This window comes from Hippocampus comes, unplaced genomic scaffold (assembly GCF_001891065.2).
Source record: "Hippocampus comes isolate QL1 unplaced genomic scaffold, H_comes_QL1_v1.1 scaffold191, whole genome shotgun sequence".
Classification (NCBI taxonomy): Eukaryota; Metazoa; Chordata; class Actinopteri; order Syngnathiformes; family Syngnathidae; genus Hippocampus; species Hippocampus comes.
The window spans coordinates 265,434-282,791 of NW_017805151.1; the positions used below are offsets into that span (position 1 = coordinate 265,434).

A 17,358-nucleotide genomic window follows, 5' to 3' on the forward strand; every position below is an offset into this window, starting at 1 on the left:
ATATATGTATATGTATATATATTTCTGAACAGCTCTCGCTTATAAATTGCTTCATATAGCTACCTCAAAATATTTTATACTGATATTCTACGCCAATATTCACATTATTTTATATTATGTTCAGGCTATGTTAGGCGCTTTCAGTAATTTTTGTGAATATTTATGTCACTTTTAAATTTCTTCTATTACTCCACAATGACAGATCATCACTTTTTGTGCTGCAGTGAGATTTGGTCTTCCACTGCCTACGACTACACCGAATGGAATGAAAAAGATGTTTAAATGCATATCTATGTCTCGTATGCAAAGGTCTAGCATTTCCAGCGAAGACAAGAGTCAGAATAAAACAGAAATATTTTATTTTATATATGGTGATTTGTGCCACATACTCTATTACACCCTGAAATATGTAATTTGTGGACAGTCCTTACTCCTCAACACAGACAGCAAGGGAAATGCAGCTGTGTTTGCCGTTATTGCATAAACATTTGAAGTGCATCCCCGATATTTTGACAGAGTTTCCTGAGAAAGTGCTATTTTCCCGGCAATCAACATGTCACAGCAACATCCATTCGTAAAAAACTCCCAAAGTTCATGTTGCAACATCATATAGACTTTTAACACTCTGATTAACCCGCTGCCAGAAAAACATCAAAGAATAAAAAATATATTTCTTTTTGCCAGTTGAGGGCGCTACCACTACGATGAAAAATACGTTCGTCAGCGTCTTCATGCCTAGACAATTTTGACAAGATAGGATCATGCGGGTATAGTTAAAGCAGCTTACGAAGACAAGGCGACGCCGAATTTCATCGTAAATTCCAAATGGCAACTTCCCTTTAAATTTAGCATACGGCTCCAAGTGATTCTTTTTTTGTCTTAGGCTGTTGCATATACCTCAACATTTTAAGTTAAATGTACAACCATAGCTGCCTTCAGGCCTGGTCCATCAAACTCGAAAAAATTTGAGATCGAATCATCAGGGTCAAGTTACATCAGCTTTTAGTGTCACTGTAAAGCATCAGACTTTGCGACACCGTATTGTTCACACCCTTTGCCGAAAAGTCACAAATAGTGTAGAGCAGGATCAAGGTTTTGAAGCTTTTCTGACAAATTTTCAGTTGGAGTCGTTCAACAGGCTCAGTGCAGTAAAATTAAAATACCGTATTGGCCCGAATGTAAGACGATGTTTTTTGCATTGAAATAAGACTGAAAAAGTGGGGGGCGTCTTATATTCGGGGTCTAGAAATTATACCCATTCACAACGTTAGATGGCGCCAGATATCAATGAAGCTAAGGCTGAACTTGACTCCCCTGGCCAAAGTGAACCCCTGCCACGAAGAATAAAAATAAAAATAGCGGTAGCACGAAGAACAAAAATAAAAAATAGCAGTAAGAAGGAAAAGACAAGAAAATAATCGAAGAGATAACAGAAAATGGAGAAACGGAGTGACAATCTGGAGAAAAGTGTGTTGAAGATCGGCCAGATTAACCGGCAGCTGAGGAGAAGTTATGATTTAATTTACATTTCAAAAACCAGAAGCCATTCATTTACGAATGTGATTGCACTTTAGATTTGAATGAGGCAAAATAACATGCTTTTTCTCTCAAATATATTGTTATAATTATTTGTTTCATATGTACTGTAATTATTTTCTGTATAAAAATTAATTTGGTGTTCAAAAAGTCTTTTTTCAAACTTGAGGGGGTCGTCTTATAATCAGGGCCGTCTTATGTTCGGGCCAATACGGTACATAAATAACTAACACGCTTTTTTTCCTTTCCCCCTCAATTTTGCTGCTGTAGACCGCAAATTTCCCCAGTGTGGGACAAATAAAGGTTATCTTATCTTATCTTAACTAAATAACGAAATAAATAACGAAATAAATAAATAAATAATACAAATTGTTGCCATTAGGTACACATAAACATCACCCCATCCCTTCCTCACACACACACACACACACACACACACACACACACACACACACACACACACACACACACACACATAGAGAGACCTCTGCTCAGCCAGATTTATTGTAAATGTCACACACCAACATGAAAATGACCACAGACCAGTTATTTTCAACAATGAATATTGCACTGTCTCACACACACAAACTCTCAGTTCAACCAAGTCCACAAACAAAAATATAAAAATGTTTTTCTCTTACAATGCATCTTGCTTAGCGCCTTTGTGCAGGGACTTCTGGCATTACTTCTCTTGAACAATCCTCTTCAAATCTGGCTCATATTCCTTTGTTGCCACTCAAAGCAGGCACTGTCGGCATGCGACCTGCAGCGGTTACTTACTACTTGGGTCAGCTTGCCTCATAGGGCAAACTTTTTTGACTGAAGATCGACTTTTGAAGCACTCAACCTCCCGTGATCGACCCAATCGTGCAGTTGCAAGCACATACACACGCACGCACACATGCACGCAGGCGCCCAACCATGCACACGCACGCACATGCACGCACGCACGCCACGATGAGCAACAGCTGGAACGTGAACGAAACCAAAACACACTGACACACAAATAACACTGGTTCTAATTCTGGGATGTTGCTGTACTCTGCTTGCAAGTCTGCCAGCCATGGGTGTTGTTATTGTATGATGCTTCCTTCTCTCAGATACTCTTCCAGTATTGCTCTGTCTCAGCCGAGGTTAAGTTTTACTTCAGTCTTACTACGTTGCCACTGAGAGTTCACCCGGAGAACATTGTTTTTTTCTCCTGGCCGCGTGTACCTCTTCACATGGGTATGCGCATGAATATATCCAATTTCTAATCGGCTCATCCTTGCAAGGGTCGTGGGCATGTTGGAGCCTTGCCCAGCTGTCTTTGGGCAGTAGGCGGGGTTGCCAGCCAATCGCAGGGCACACATCGCCGAACAACAATTCATGCTCACAAATGCACCTAGGTTCAATTTGGATGGTGGTTTTGGAATGTGGGCGGAAACCGGAGTACCTGGATAAAACCCACGCAGGCACGGGGAAAACATGCGAACTCGACACAGGAAGGCTCTGCACCTCTGGGACGCACTAACCCTGCACACATACACACGCATGCACGCACGTGCACGCACGCAGTTCATTCTAAAGCATTCTTCAAAAAATGCTACATTTGATATGCATTTTTTACCAAAAAAAAAAATAAAAAAATCTGTGGTGTCTCACCCCCCCCAAACACCCCTGCCCCAGAAGAAAGAAAGTTAAAAAAAAAAAAAAAAAAAAAAAAAAAAAGAATAAAATTAACAGATTTGCTGGTTCCCAACTGGAGCTACTATAAATGTGTTACATGGGTCTTCCTGTTCTGGAATTGCAGGGAACAATTAACTCTAAATACTATCAAGGTACAGTGGTACCTCTACTTACGAAATTAATTGGTTCTGGAAGAAATATCTTAAATTGAAAATTTTGTACGTAGACGCGTTTTCCATGTAAATGCCCTAATCTGTTCCAAGCCCCACAAAATTCAGACAGAAATGTTTTATTAAGCATGAAAATAAATCAAAATATGTAACAAATACATGTTACAATTACATTATTGCACAATAAATGACAGTTGAGCATAATGTAAAAAACAAATAATAAAGAATTAAAATGATGGTCATTAAACTTTTAACTGCGTCCTGCAGTGATAATTCTACAGTTTACCCCAAGCGAGTCCCAGGGACTCACTGATCAGAAAAGTATGAGTCCATTATGCATTTAGAGAGTCCCAAATTTCGAATTCTGAAATGGTCTACTTATTCAATTGCATATGATAATAACACAAACAACAACATATACAAACAATTATAAACAAATGCTGCAAAAATTAAAATAATTCAGTAGCAGGCCTGAGGATTTCGGAAATTCACGGTAAGCGTTTTTCGGTTACGTCGGATTACCCAATGGGAAACCACGGTAACAATTTTGGGTTCCGTAAACGTTCATCATGGGAACCCATTTTTCTATTTTGACTGATATTTATAATCAAGAATTCTGAAACCCAAAAGTATCATGTTTCAAGGGTAAATATTTGAAAACTATCCATTAACAATGAACATTACATCAGCAGCTGTGTACTCCAGGTTTATTCAACTAAATAAATGGATCAAAATATGTTGTACTCATATGGCATCATGAAGAATACAGCATACCACAAAATTAGAGTATTTTTTTAAATCTCACACTGCAAAGATTAATTTAAAGGTAAGTATTGATGTGGCTTGACATTCTCTTCCCAAAATGATGCATGTGTAATCTACTATCAATTTGACGAAAGAATCTAACACACGTAATCTTTAGTTCTACCAACAGTTAACATTAGCGTTACTACACCTCGTGACGAATGTTTTATTCCTAAAGTTACCATGCTACAACCAGTAAATTATACAACAACCAATGCTGTTTCATAATATTTTTCTTAGCGATTAGCCTATAGCTCTAATGACCAACTTATCTCGTAATCGTGCCTCTCGTCGTATCTCGCTCTCGTGTTCTGTGCATACGTCACAGGTGAGTTTAGTGATACGCCCTTTGGACGATTCATATGAAAAATTAGACTGGCATTCCCATTTCTTAAATGTCGTAATTAGAAGACCTTTGTGAATTTTTTTTCGCCGCCATCTCAAACTTTCATCCGCGCGATTATTCAATTTTCGGACTAAAATAGCAACCCGCAGGCACACATAACATTATCTGTTCCGTCCCCCCAACACTCAAAACAAAACAAAACGAAAGTAAATTAGAAGAAACACACACACCACACCACAAACACCCATACAGACACAGTGAAATCGCATTGATCACACAGGAGGGACTTGATCGCGTCCAGTCAACTCGTGTGCGGTGACTCTTATGGGTAAACGATTTTTCGGTACCGTCAAAATGACGCCGCGGAAACGACACGCTACCGGTAACGATCGTTACCATGAAACCCTCAGGCCTGTCGTAGTTTTTTTTTTTTGTGTTGTTGTTTTGACTGAGAAACTTCCTTGCGTCCCAAAAACGCACATTATTTGGAACTGTGCGTCCCGCGGGAAAATTATGCGTCTAGGACGCGGGACGCAGAGGTAACGAGATGGCTGCCATCCTCATCCTTTATGGCTCTCTTTAGTTCATGTTCTCTCTCACAAGTGGTTTTCGCCTGGTGATTTGTCAAGAACTGATCCAAGGGCGTTTGCTTTTGTGGGCTTTGAAAAACCCTTCAAAAATGTCCAAGGCAAACATCAGCATAGTGAGCGATCGTTCGACTGGTGAACACTTTTTCTGGGTGATTCACATTTATGTCAAAGTATTGGAACACGTCATGGCCCGAGGGGTGAATGACGAGGATGCTGCATCGACACATATCTATCTACACACAAAGGGTAGAGGTCCTACCTAGCCAATGGGATGCCAGGATGATGCTTGGTAATAACCAATGACAGAGCAGTTATAAGTATGTTGCATTCAGGAAACTCTGAGCTGCCACTAGCAGCCCATACTGTATTTATACCTTTGGTATCTTAAAATTTCTTTCGTAACAAAAGGCAATATTTTCCTGTTGAGGCATTTCGTAACGTAAACATTTCTTATGAAGAGGCGTTCGTCAGTAGAAGTACCACTGTATTCTTTTTGAGTTAAAGTGTGCTTCCCAGTACAGAAACCTTGGTCTCAGCTGCATGTCATTGGCCAACAGCAAAAACAACACTTCAAATGTTACTCAATCATGGTAAGGACAAAATATTGGATTATTCTGAAGTGGTCTTCTTGATGTAAATCTGATTGAACATCTGTGGAAGGAACTGTGCAGCCTGGAGAAGGCACCTTTCAAACCCAAGAAGCTGGCATTTGGCTCATGATGAGTGGACTGAAATGCCTACCGTGAGATGGTGACGGGATGAAGTCTCGAGATGTACTAAAACAAGTGTTATTGCTATGATCCCCTTGAAAAGATTGTGCAACAAAAATTTTAAGGGTGTATTCTCTTTACATGTTTTTCTCGTACTGTACTTTTGTCAGTTATTTCAGTGATCACTGTGTATTTTTGATCAGTGTATGTCCCCCTGACTCCATTACAAAATCTATGAAATAATTGTGCTTTAACAAAGATAACAATGTTCAGGAAAAGAGATTTTATTACATAGCAAGTAATACCTTCATTTTTTCCAGGGTGTGAAGAATATTGTGACAATTTTAGAAAAGGAAACGAAGCAAAATAATGTGGAAAAGTTTGACATTAGGGATCAGAATAAAACCAAGACCGAAGCAAAATGGAAATACAAGGTGAGACCTCTTCTTCTTTTTTTTTTTTTTTGTTGTTGTCAGAATTAAAGTGTCACTGTGGCAGTACCTCAAATATACACCTACTGTACCCCTTAAACAGGGTATTTGGAACCCAATTTGTAACGTTTGTAGGTAAATACACACCCGATTCTAATGAAGTTGGGACGTTGTGTTAAACATAAATAAAAACAGAATACATCCATCCATCCATCCATTTTTTGATCCACTTATCCTCCTTCACAAGGGTCAAGGTGCATGCTGGAGCCTAGCCCAGCTGTCTTCGGGCAGTAGGCGTGGGACACACACAGTGACTTTGGTTCTTTTCAATTTAGCATCATCTGTAGTAAGCGGGGAAGAGTCAACCTCTGATTTAGGCCAATTCTTCTGAAAAAGGCAGGGCCTGTGAACCACCTGTAGCCAAGGAAGGTTGTCTCCAGCGACGTTTGATGTACGTGTCTCCACTGCATAACCTGGGTTGCTTTTCTGACCCTCCTTACTTGGTTTGCGACAAATGTTTTGTATTTTTGGCTGTCATTTTTTGATGTATTTCAGAACAGACATGCTATCTGTCCGGAGAACATGACCTTCAAGTTGTATCTTAAGTTTTATGTGATCAAAATCTTCACTGCCAGTACAGAGGCAGTTAGGTCCATTCTAGGGATGGTCATCTAATTTATTGGGTACATGTGAGTTATGAAGTTGGTGTGGATCTCATTCTAATCATTAGTTACTTGTATATCGCTCACTGTTCTATAACCTTTTTCTGAGGCATCAGAAAAAGTGGTGTAGTTGGGCTGAGGAAATTGCTCCAAAGGTCTGTGGCTTTATACATTGGTCTATATTCAATCCCAGAAGCCCTGTTCCCAAGATAGCAACTTGTCGTACCATCCATAATCTTTGTTGCAACACTCCTGTCGGATATGTTTGCCAGGAGACACAAAAGAGGCTACAAATCCCAGTGGATCATACACAGACTCAGTAGTTCACAGTATGCCTCTTCTTGTACGTACATGGTTGCTTCCTCAACAAAACCATTGACCTCCGAAGACCCTCTCCAAGGTTTCAGTGTCCAGATCCAGGTACTTTGGCACCTTGTCCCAGTCCTCGCTTGAGATGTAAGTCAGCACAGTTTGCTGTTGCTCATCCACTATGTCAGCTTGGCTCAGGCTTCTTTCACATCATTGGCTGGAGTAATGGCATGTCTCTCTGTTGGAACTGACTTATGACATTACATAGTCATAAACATAGAAGTTGTTCTCCATGGTCTCAAAGTTCTCAGTTGAGAAGTTGCCTTGAATGTCTTTGGCCGTTTGTTTGAGGACATAACTTGAGATAAGATGATGTGGCACCAAAATGATGGACAGTCATCCGGTAATCCTTCAACTTTTGGCTGACATGTTCTTGTTGCCAAAAAACAAATCGTAGATAGTCCACATCTGATGACTTTGACTCTGTGAAACATACTCTCAATGTCAGCCATGAAAGCTATTGGTTCCAAACGAAAACGAAGAACACCAATCAAAGAGTCAGATTTGGACCTTGGATGAGTTAGATGAAACACCTTGAAAGGATCCTGAGCCTTCAAATACTATGTGTAACGTTCCTTTCCTGGGGTATTAGATTCCATGGTGGGATATGTACCACACTTTTTCCATGGCTGGGATGACGTTCTGTTGTGGGACTGGCTCTGCATATCCTTTTTCAATCATGGAATTGATTAATGCACGGTAATTTGGGGTTATTGTTGAACCTCCTATTCAAAGATTTGGCATGCTGTTCTACCATTTCCCTGTCATTTGGCACCTTACAATGGTCCAATTTGAATGCATGTGGCAGATCATATCATCCATGCTTTAGCTCAGTGGTCACCAACCTTTTTTGCCCCACAGACCATTTAATGTCAGACAATATTTTCAGGAACCAGCCTCTAAGGCCCGATAAATACATCAAAATAATGTGATATGACCTGAATGAAAACTGTGGTATTTTCGAAACATAATAATAAACATGACTCATGACACGAGAAACATCCTATGCGTACGCAACACTCGCTATTTGGAACGTTTAAATGTGCCTTCAAAATAAGATATGCTGCAAATAAAAAGTGCATGAAAAATACGATTCACCATTGCCGCATATTATGCAGAGTGGGCTTGGTGCATGGGGAATCTCCCGTTGAGATAAATTTGTATTTTAAGTATGGTATTAAATGCAGCCTTATTTTTCTTGAAAGTCATAGGCTCCTCTTCTGTTTCCTGGCTGGGCCTTTTCCCATTCCCAAAGAAACTTTCAAAGACGTTTGTTTTTTTTACTCATTTTGCTTGCTCCCGGGTTTCATTTTAGCGGTAACCTATCACGTGACCGAGAAGCGCGCCTTCACGTGCCTCAAGAGTGACATATTGTAGACGGATGTAACAGAGAATCTGGTAATTATTAAAAATAAAACATCTTTCAGATTCCGAAACGAATACAACAGAAGGACTATAAGTTATTTATTCTTTTTGTCTGGCCCAGCACCAAATGACCGGTCTGTGGACCGGGGGTTGGGGACCGCTGCTTTAGCTTAACTAAGCTATTCATCATAGCCATGAATGGTTTGTCCTCAATTGACATTTCACTTCTCTTCATTATTATTTTTAGGATAGTAATGTTGATATTGCTGAACGAGCAGGTGGTCCATTGTTGATACTGATATGTGATTGATAAGCAGCCATGATGCAGGTTTTCAGTCGTCAGAAATACAGTCATCATGAAGCAGGCCATTTGCCACCCATCCTAATAAGGTTCACTACCTTGGCTGTTAAGAACCATCCTAACCCCCATAAGCTTGGGTGCATTGTTGGCAATTATGAGTACTATTTCCACACGTATCTGTGACAGTTGAATCATCTTCGAATATGGCCACTTCTTTATGTCCCTTTGTATGGTGTATGTGCGACTTTCTGCTTGGTTGTACGCTTCAAGCAGTTGACCAAAGTCGTTTTCCATACGGAGACAACTACGCACGAGTTCCTGTTGCTGTCCAGTGGTGAACTGCTCTAAGTAAAATAATCGATCATGGCAATTATCTGTAAGATCCTACTTCCCTATCGGATTATTGGGAAAGTCTTGGCCGGCTCTCCGTTCAAAGGGTTAAAACTGTTCGGGTGGTTCTTTTTGTGACCAACAGGTGGCACTGTAGGGCTCCTCCTGCAGTGGTACACCTATTGGCCATTGTGTCGGTGTCGGATCATTGTGTGTCTCTGTGCCCCTCTCATGTTTTGTTTTTGTCATAGGTTGTTTTGTTTGTTTGTTACTTGTGGTTTTCAGGACTTTGTTCGAGTATTTGAGTTATTTTTTTTCCAATGTACTCCTGTTTGTATTTTTGTTAAATACATCTTGGTCAGTCAACCCTGCTCCTCCCTGCTTCCCTGCTTTTTGGAGACCTCTACTCTACCACCTCGCAAAACGTGACAGAATGATGCAACCAAAACTGGACCCCGCAGGACCAGAGGCCTGGTCCCACTGCCACCCATCCCTCTTCCAGCAGTTGAAGTGCTGCTGCTGCTACCCCCGACTCCAGCGGCGCAAGTTATGCGGCTGCCACCCCCGACTCCGGCGGCGCAAGTGTTGTGGCTGCCACCCCCGACTCCGGCGGCGCAAGTGATGCGGCTGCCACCCCTGATTCCGGCGGCGCACGTGTTGCAGCTGCCACCCCCGAGTCCAGCGGCGCAAGTGTTGCGGCTGCCACCCCCGACTCCAGCGGCGCAAGTGTTGCGGCCACCCTCTGTCCCTGTTTTCGGCGGCACAAGTCTTGCGGCTGCCCTCTGTCCCTGTTTCCGATAACGCAAGTGTTGCGGCCGCCATCTGTCCCTGTTTCTGGCGGCGCAAATGTTGTGGCCGCCTCCCGTTCCTGTTTCCGGCGGTGCTAATGTTGCGACCGCCTCCCGTTCCTGTTTCCGGCGGCGCAAGTGTTGTGGCCGTCCTCTGTTCCGGTTTCTGGCGGCTAGAGGTCACCAACAATGGTGCTCAAGGGCAACAGGTAGCCCCCAAGCACCACATCAATAGCCCGCTGGCATGTTCCAAAAATAGCTCACCAGTGCTGAGAAATTGTGATTTTTCTCGGAATATTGTATAAGTGATGATTTGAAACTCAACTCAACTGTATTTATAGAGCACTTTCAAACAGCCATCGCTGCATACAAAGTGCTGTACATGGAGCAATTTAACATATACAACAAACAGTAAAGCAAATCGGTAATAAAGACGGTAGAAAGCACCGAACAGCAAAACCAAGAACAAATCTAAGTCATGCTGAGTCAAATGCCAAAGAATACAAGTGAGTTTTGAGGCGGGTTTTGAAGATGGGCAGCGAGGAGGCTTGCCGAATGTTCAGTGGGAGGTCATTCCAGAGAGAGGGACCAGCAACAGAAAAGGCTCGATCCCCTCTGAGCCTCGGTTTAGTTCTTGGTACTTCAAATAATGTGAAAATGTGAATACTGACAGAGATTTCTAAAAATATAGTGGTGCATATTGGTATCTATCTGTTTCCTAATTATTGTGAGGAATCATTAACATGATCAGTGTCTTCACATAATTGAATTGCATTAACAATAATAATAAGAACAAAAAATACCATGTGATTCAAGTCAAGGTGAGCAAATTTTCAAAAGTGTGTATCAAACTGGTAGTCTGATACACTCATCAGTAGCCAAGGAGTAACATTCAGCTTCAAGAAGTTTGGTCACCCTTGAACTGAGCTACAATATGTATTTCTCACACTTTCATGTTGAAATCTTCCTGTGTGGTGCTAAGAGGCCCCACATAATATATGAAGAGAAGACTTGGGGTGCGTTCGGAAATACTAGTCTGCTACACTCCAACTGTTCGGTAACTTGACCCATTGTCAGAATGCACCCTTTAGTTGTTGAAAAAAGTCAGTTCAAAATAACTTAAGAAATATTGTCACTTGTAATACTTTGAATTATACTGAGAGCAAGTTTGTTTGGTTAGCATGAGCATATATGGGCATAGTGATCGACTGGTTAGCATGTCTGCCTCATAGCGCAGAGGCCCGGAGTTCGATTGTGGAGTTTGCATGTTGTCCCGGTGTATGCTTGGGTTTTCTCCGGGTTTCCTCCCACATTCCACCACATGCATGGTAGCTTAATGGAACACTCTAAATTGTCCCTAGGTGTGATTGTGAGTGCAAATGGTTGTTCGTCTATGTGTGCCCTGCGAATGGCTGGCAACCAGTTCAGGGTGTACGCCGCCTACTGCCCAAGGACAGCTGAGATGGGCTCCAGCATGCCCGTGACCCTAGTGAGGATATATCAGCTGATTAGAAAATGGATGGATGGAATGGATGGATCATAAACATGTTTTTTGGATCAAAAACGAGCTCTTATTTTTTTAATAGTTACGCCATTACTTCTTCATCTTACATGCCTCTATAGATAGTCACTCAATGCTTGAAAACTTCGGGAATGAGTGATTGGTTAATCAGAATGCAGTCATTAAACAACAGTGTTTATATCATCGAAATTCAGCATATTATTGGTTTAGAGCCGCAATATGTCATGAAAGCAGGCTCAGCATCCGCTGCACTCTGCACTACACATCAACGAAATGAGTGACTGACATTATGATGCGGCAACGCAGTGGTTTACGGATGTAATAATCGTGTGCCATTACAAATCAATACTTTAATGTGTTATCCACACTTTGACATATCGATTTTTGTCGCGATTATCGATTTATTGTTGCAGCCTTAATTTCTCACATAGCAAACTATTTTGTATTTTCCTGTCAATATAAATGTTTATGTGCTAATGTATCATAATTTTTTTTTTTTTTTTCCACAGAATAGTAAACCAGACTCCCTGCTAAAAATGGAAGAGGACTGCAAATATGACAGGACATCAGTTTTAGGAAATAAAGTCAGTTTTACAGTGACTCACAAGAAAATTCTGGGGTATGTACTGAATGGCCGTGTTTGCCATTTAACATTTAGAGATGAGTCCCACCCATGTTGAAAATGAATAATAACAATCATAAACCCATAGTAATGATAACGGTAGCAATACATTTTCAAAACTAAAGCTGCCAACAGCTGGAAAGGGACCTCACAAGCATGGCCACGGCGGGGTCCTGGAACATTGAGGGACTAGCTCATTGAAGATCAGGCTGGGTTGTTGAAATGTTTGAAGAGCGTTACTGAGGAATATAGTTTGAAAATGGGACAATTAACCGAAATTCAACATACGGAAGTTATTCCCAGCCCTGATTTGTGTGGAAAGCATTATGATTTTTTTTGCACGTTGATATCCAGTATTTTATTAATTGAATGGCTTTGAATAACTTTAATTTGAAACATGTTTCGATGAAACCCCCCAAATTTGAAGTCGGTGGGATCAAATCTCAAGGAGGAGTTTCATAAAAAGGCTAAAAATTAGGCAAAAAATTCAAAGTTAAAAATGATGGACTTCTATTTGTGTTTTAGGGCAGTGTTTCCCAACCAGGGATACGTGAGAAGATTTATTATTATTTTCAAGATCAATAATCTGTGGCACCGTCACACCAAAATCACAACAGCTCAGATGACTAATGAAAAGAAAGTTAAACTGCTAATGTAGGTCAGTGGTGAATCAGTGATGATAACTCTACAACTGCCATTTTGAATTTACTTGAAACATTTTGTTCAAATCATGCATAAAATGCAAGAGCACAAATATTTTATTAGTTTAATGTGTAATTCCCCCCACTCCCAGCAAAAAAAGTCCACGAGACATAAATTTGGTGATATATATATAAAACAGTCCAGTCGCTGATGATGTAATGGTACCCTCGCCTGACTTGTGTGCGGGCAGCGTGGGATCGGTTCCCACTTAGTGGCAGCGTGGATGTGGGTGTGAATGGTCATTTGTCTCTATATGTGCTCTGAGACTGACTGGTGACCAATTCAGGGTGTAGTCCGCCTTTCACCCGAAATCAGCTGGGATGGGCTCCAGCAACTCCTCGCGACCCTCTTCGGAATAAGCGGTGTAAAAATGGATGGATGGATGGATGGATGGATGTAATAGTCCAAGACCTACAAAAAAGTATCTTGGAGCCATTTGCTAAACCTAATAGAAAGTCCGCCATTTTGAATACTATTTCAAATTTGGCCCGATTTTTGGCCTTTTATAGAGGTCACATTTCAAAGAACTCCTCAACATCTCACCTTATTGTCTTGAAAATGCGGGTGTTTCATCTTAAGATGTTCAACATATATTGTAAAAGCAAAGCTCTTTCATCTAACGCTGTCGCCGTGGCAATGCTCTGTTTGCTCAGAAACATGATGCCGATTTTGATGGGCTTTAGGTATATGAAACTTGGTACACACATTATGCTTATTAAAATAATCCCTATTTGATGAGTTTATTGTGCGGTTTTCAAAAATAAAAGGCGTCGTTGCGCCCTCCAAATATTTTAAATCAAACCTCATTTAACTGTTTCATCAAAATCTACCAAAATTTGGTGGCATATCACAGCCCAAGACCTACATAAAGACTCTGGAGCCCTTGCTTTGTGTGAAAATACTTTGGCTGGAGTCCTCTGATATTCTAGTGTCCTGTCAAGTCAGTCTGGTTTTGAGATAAGAGAATTTAAATTTTTTGAAATCGGGTCTATAAATCATATTGCTGATTTTGGAGGCTTTTTATTTTGAAATGCGACATCAGATCTGCATGATAGTACTTTGGTTGGTTACTCGGAGTGATCTAGTTTGCCCTGATGGTGGTCTGGTTGCAGGAAAACAAAGTTTGCATTGTTATTTATTTATATTATTTTAATCAGTGGCAGTGTCTACACTGCCACTGATTAATTCAGAATTTTATCTTGAAATACAACATTGGATTTGTGTGAAACTACCTTCGTTGAATCCCCATGGTTGTAATAATGCCCGAGAACTGGTCAGGTTGCGGGAGAATGAAATAAGAATTTTGAATGATTTAAAAAATAAAAAATAAAAATCAAGTTTAATAGTTGAAATTGCAAATTTCAGAGCTGTTGTATTTTGAAATGCAACCTCAAGATTCGTGTGAAGGTACTTTGGCTGGAGTCCTGGAATGGTTCTGAAATGGCCTGTGTCCTCTTGGAATTGAGAAAGATGTTCAGATTTGTACACCTGTACACACAACAGCTCGGCATGTTGATATCTTTTGAACCTATTCAAATACTAACTCTCAGGCTACAATGTGTCTCCTGGTGATTTGAATCAATGACTCTTTCCAAACGTCCATCCTTATTCCATAACCCCACATTCACTATATGGTCCCGCAATATTTATTAACTGTACAGTATAGTAGTCCCCTCATTTTGTTTGGCAATTTGGGCAGCGACCTAACTACTTTCTCCCCGTCACATATCACGTGACCACCATACCTGTCATGAAGCACCAGTAAATTAACATCCCAGATTTTTTTATTGTTAAGAAATATTTTAAAGGATATTTTATTTCCTTTGTGTTACATATGTTCAATTAAAAACATGAATACATTATTTCCATGGGGTATGGTTAATGTAACGCTTTGATATTCACTCTTGTGCCAGGTTTTTTTCTTGCTCGCAATGTGGTCTATATGAACCTGTTGAGTGACTATCGATGCTTGCTTCTTTGAAAAGTGCATTGTGGATCATTTTGAGTGCACTGCATTTTTCCTTTTGGACATTCGATCATTCTACAAAATAATGTAACCCCTTAATAGTGCACTATTTAGGGAATATTGTCCACATTCAGACACAGCCTGTGATGTGTGTGTTGCTATTGATGATGTCGAGTGAAAGTGGCTCTATTGTTTTAGGTCAGGCCATCAACTTTTAAAAGTTTAGTCTTATTCTATGGGTCAGAGTGATTAATAGAGCCAATTTGAGTGAATGTAACAAAGTTCTCCATCAAGTATCGTATTTGTATAGCCCTTGTTCACAAAAAATCTGAAAGAGCTTCACAAACCCACAGTTAACAAATATTAACCATATTGACCAGGCTGCATTTGATGCCGTGTGCAACATTAACATGTAATGCGGTTCTATTCAATGTTAACTAGGACAAGAGAATCCAATGTAGGTGAAATATGTGACAACAAAGTGTCAAGTGCTGTCCTGAAAGTTCCCTGCAAAAAAAAAAAAAAAAAAAGCCTCAGCCACCCAGCAGGGCCAAGCATGTTGCTGGGCCCGACCGGGAGCTGGTGAATAGCTGGTGACCATCTGGAATCTTGACAGCGGGGTAACAGCATGCTGGTCTTTTCTGGGTGGCTGTTACAGCAGATTGCGCAGTGACATAAGGTTTGGTTTTTGGCTGTTTTTGTTGTGCTTTTGCGACTGGTCTTGCTAATGACAAGACCAGCATCCTGCTATTGTACTGCTAGTAAACTGGTGATGCCAGCAAGACCAGCCAAAAACACAACAAAACCATGCTTGTCTAAGCTAATTATCATTATTATTTTTGCAGGATTAGTATTTATAGAGGAGACCGAGTGTAGGTAGATGATTGCATGAGGAGGCAAGTAGACAGCTACATGTGGCCAAGAGTAGCCAGTTAACTGCAAGCAGTGGGCAGTCCTTTTTACTGCCATTAGCATTTAAGTGGTGGCTCACGTGGCGTAAGGTTCCCGAGACAACCACAGGACAGTAATCTGAATCAGCGGAAAACATTTCCTCCCTTGAGGACAGGTGATAAAATGGTGTTGAAGTCAAGGAAGAGTTGTCAGTGCTAATGGGCTGAATCTTTAATAGAAGTAAAAATGAATGAATAAGTCATGAGCAGTGTCAACAGTGTGCATTGGCATTCATGTTGAGAGAAATGAAGTTAACATCACGATAAAAGCAGGTAACTATCAACACACCAATATTTGAAGAGCTCTTTCACTCAACAATATCAATTCATTTTGACCAATGGCAAAATTGCATGGCAAGATGGATCTTTTTTTAATTTTGGCTTTCATTTTGGATATGAGAGTAGGCCCAAGTGACTTGCTAAGATGCTCTTCTTTATCCTGTTGTTTCCTATTTAGCTCAAAGAAAGTGAAAGCTCAGACTGAGGCAAGTATTTTTGGAACATTGCAAAACTTAAAAGAGGACAAACCCAAGCCAGTGAGAGATGAGTATGAATACGTCTCAGATGAGGGAGAACTGAAGATTGATGAATTCCCAATACGACGGAAAAAGAACACCATGAAGAGAGAACTTTCCTGTGAGTATTGTGTTATGAATCTTCCAATGGCAGTTCATATATACAGTGATCTCTCACATCGCGGTCAATGGGAACCGGGACCCCGTGATAAGTGAAAAACCGCTAAGGAGGGTTTGACCCCTCCCCCCACCCCTGGATTTTTTTTTTTTGAAGCGTATTTGGGTAACAGCATGTTTAAAATATTTAAACAGTGATTATACTTTTCATGTTTGAGACAAAGACTACATACATATTTACTTAGATCTTTAATAATAAAACCTTGTACAGTAGTTAACATTCATCAGCATTGCCTCCTGAGAGGTGAAGAGACTTGTGTTGACAGTGTGGCCGCCGTTAGCCTCCAGCTAGCTCCTGGCTAGCTATCCTTGCGCAGCCGATGTGTTTATGATAAGATGATTAGGAGGAAGAGAGAAGAGAAGAGCTTTCGCTGAAGCCCAATCACCCCTCACTCTCTCTCTCTCTCTCTCTTTCTCTCTCTCGCTCGCACTCGCTCGCATTCGCTTTTGCTCCCCCCGCCGCGCATGTAGCAAACAAAACAGAAGAGACAGTAAGCCAGAGAGAGGCAGGCAGACTATCAGAGAGTCAACATCGTGATGAGACGCAATGGAAGGTGCTGGGCGGGGCTGCGAAGATATGCAGCCAATCAGTTCACGGGATGAATCCATTGGTCTACGTCGCACCGAGAACTAATCATGCGTACAGGCATGTACCAAACCTCTTGAGTCATTCTGCCTTTTTTTCTGAATACAGTAGTACTCTTGAAAAAAAACATGATGTACTGAAGCCACGATAAATGAAATGCAATATAGTGAGGGGTCACTGGATGTTAATGCATTCGTGTGTGTGTGTGTGTGTGTGTGTGTGTGTGTGTGTGTGTGTGTGTGTGTATA

General features: G+C 40.9%; 1 protein-coding gene across 3 annotated transcripts in view; it reads left to right on the forward strand.

The window, feature by feature from the left end:
- The window catches only part of phf2 (PHD finger protein 2), a 107,735-nt gene that overhangs the window by 50,309 nt on the left and 40,068 nt on the right, over window positions 1–17,358 (forward strand). For 2 of the 3 annotated variants that reach the window (XM_019868224.1, XM_019868222.1), the window contains exons 13-15: window positions 6,145–6,258; window positions 12,102–12,211; window positions 16,290–16,468. In XM_019868224.1, coding sequence (XP_019723783.1) covers window positions 6,145–6,258; window positions 12,102–12,211; window positions 16,290–16,468 — 403 coding nt within the window. The remainder of the gene's footprint in view (window positions 1–6,144; window positions 6,259–12,101; window positions 12,212–16,289; window positions 16,469–17,358) is intronic. The other variant, XM_019868223.1, reaches the window with a different exon arrangement.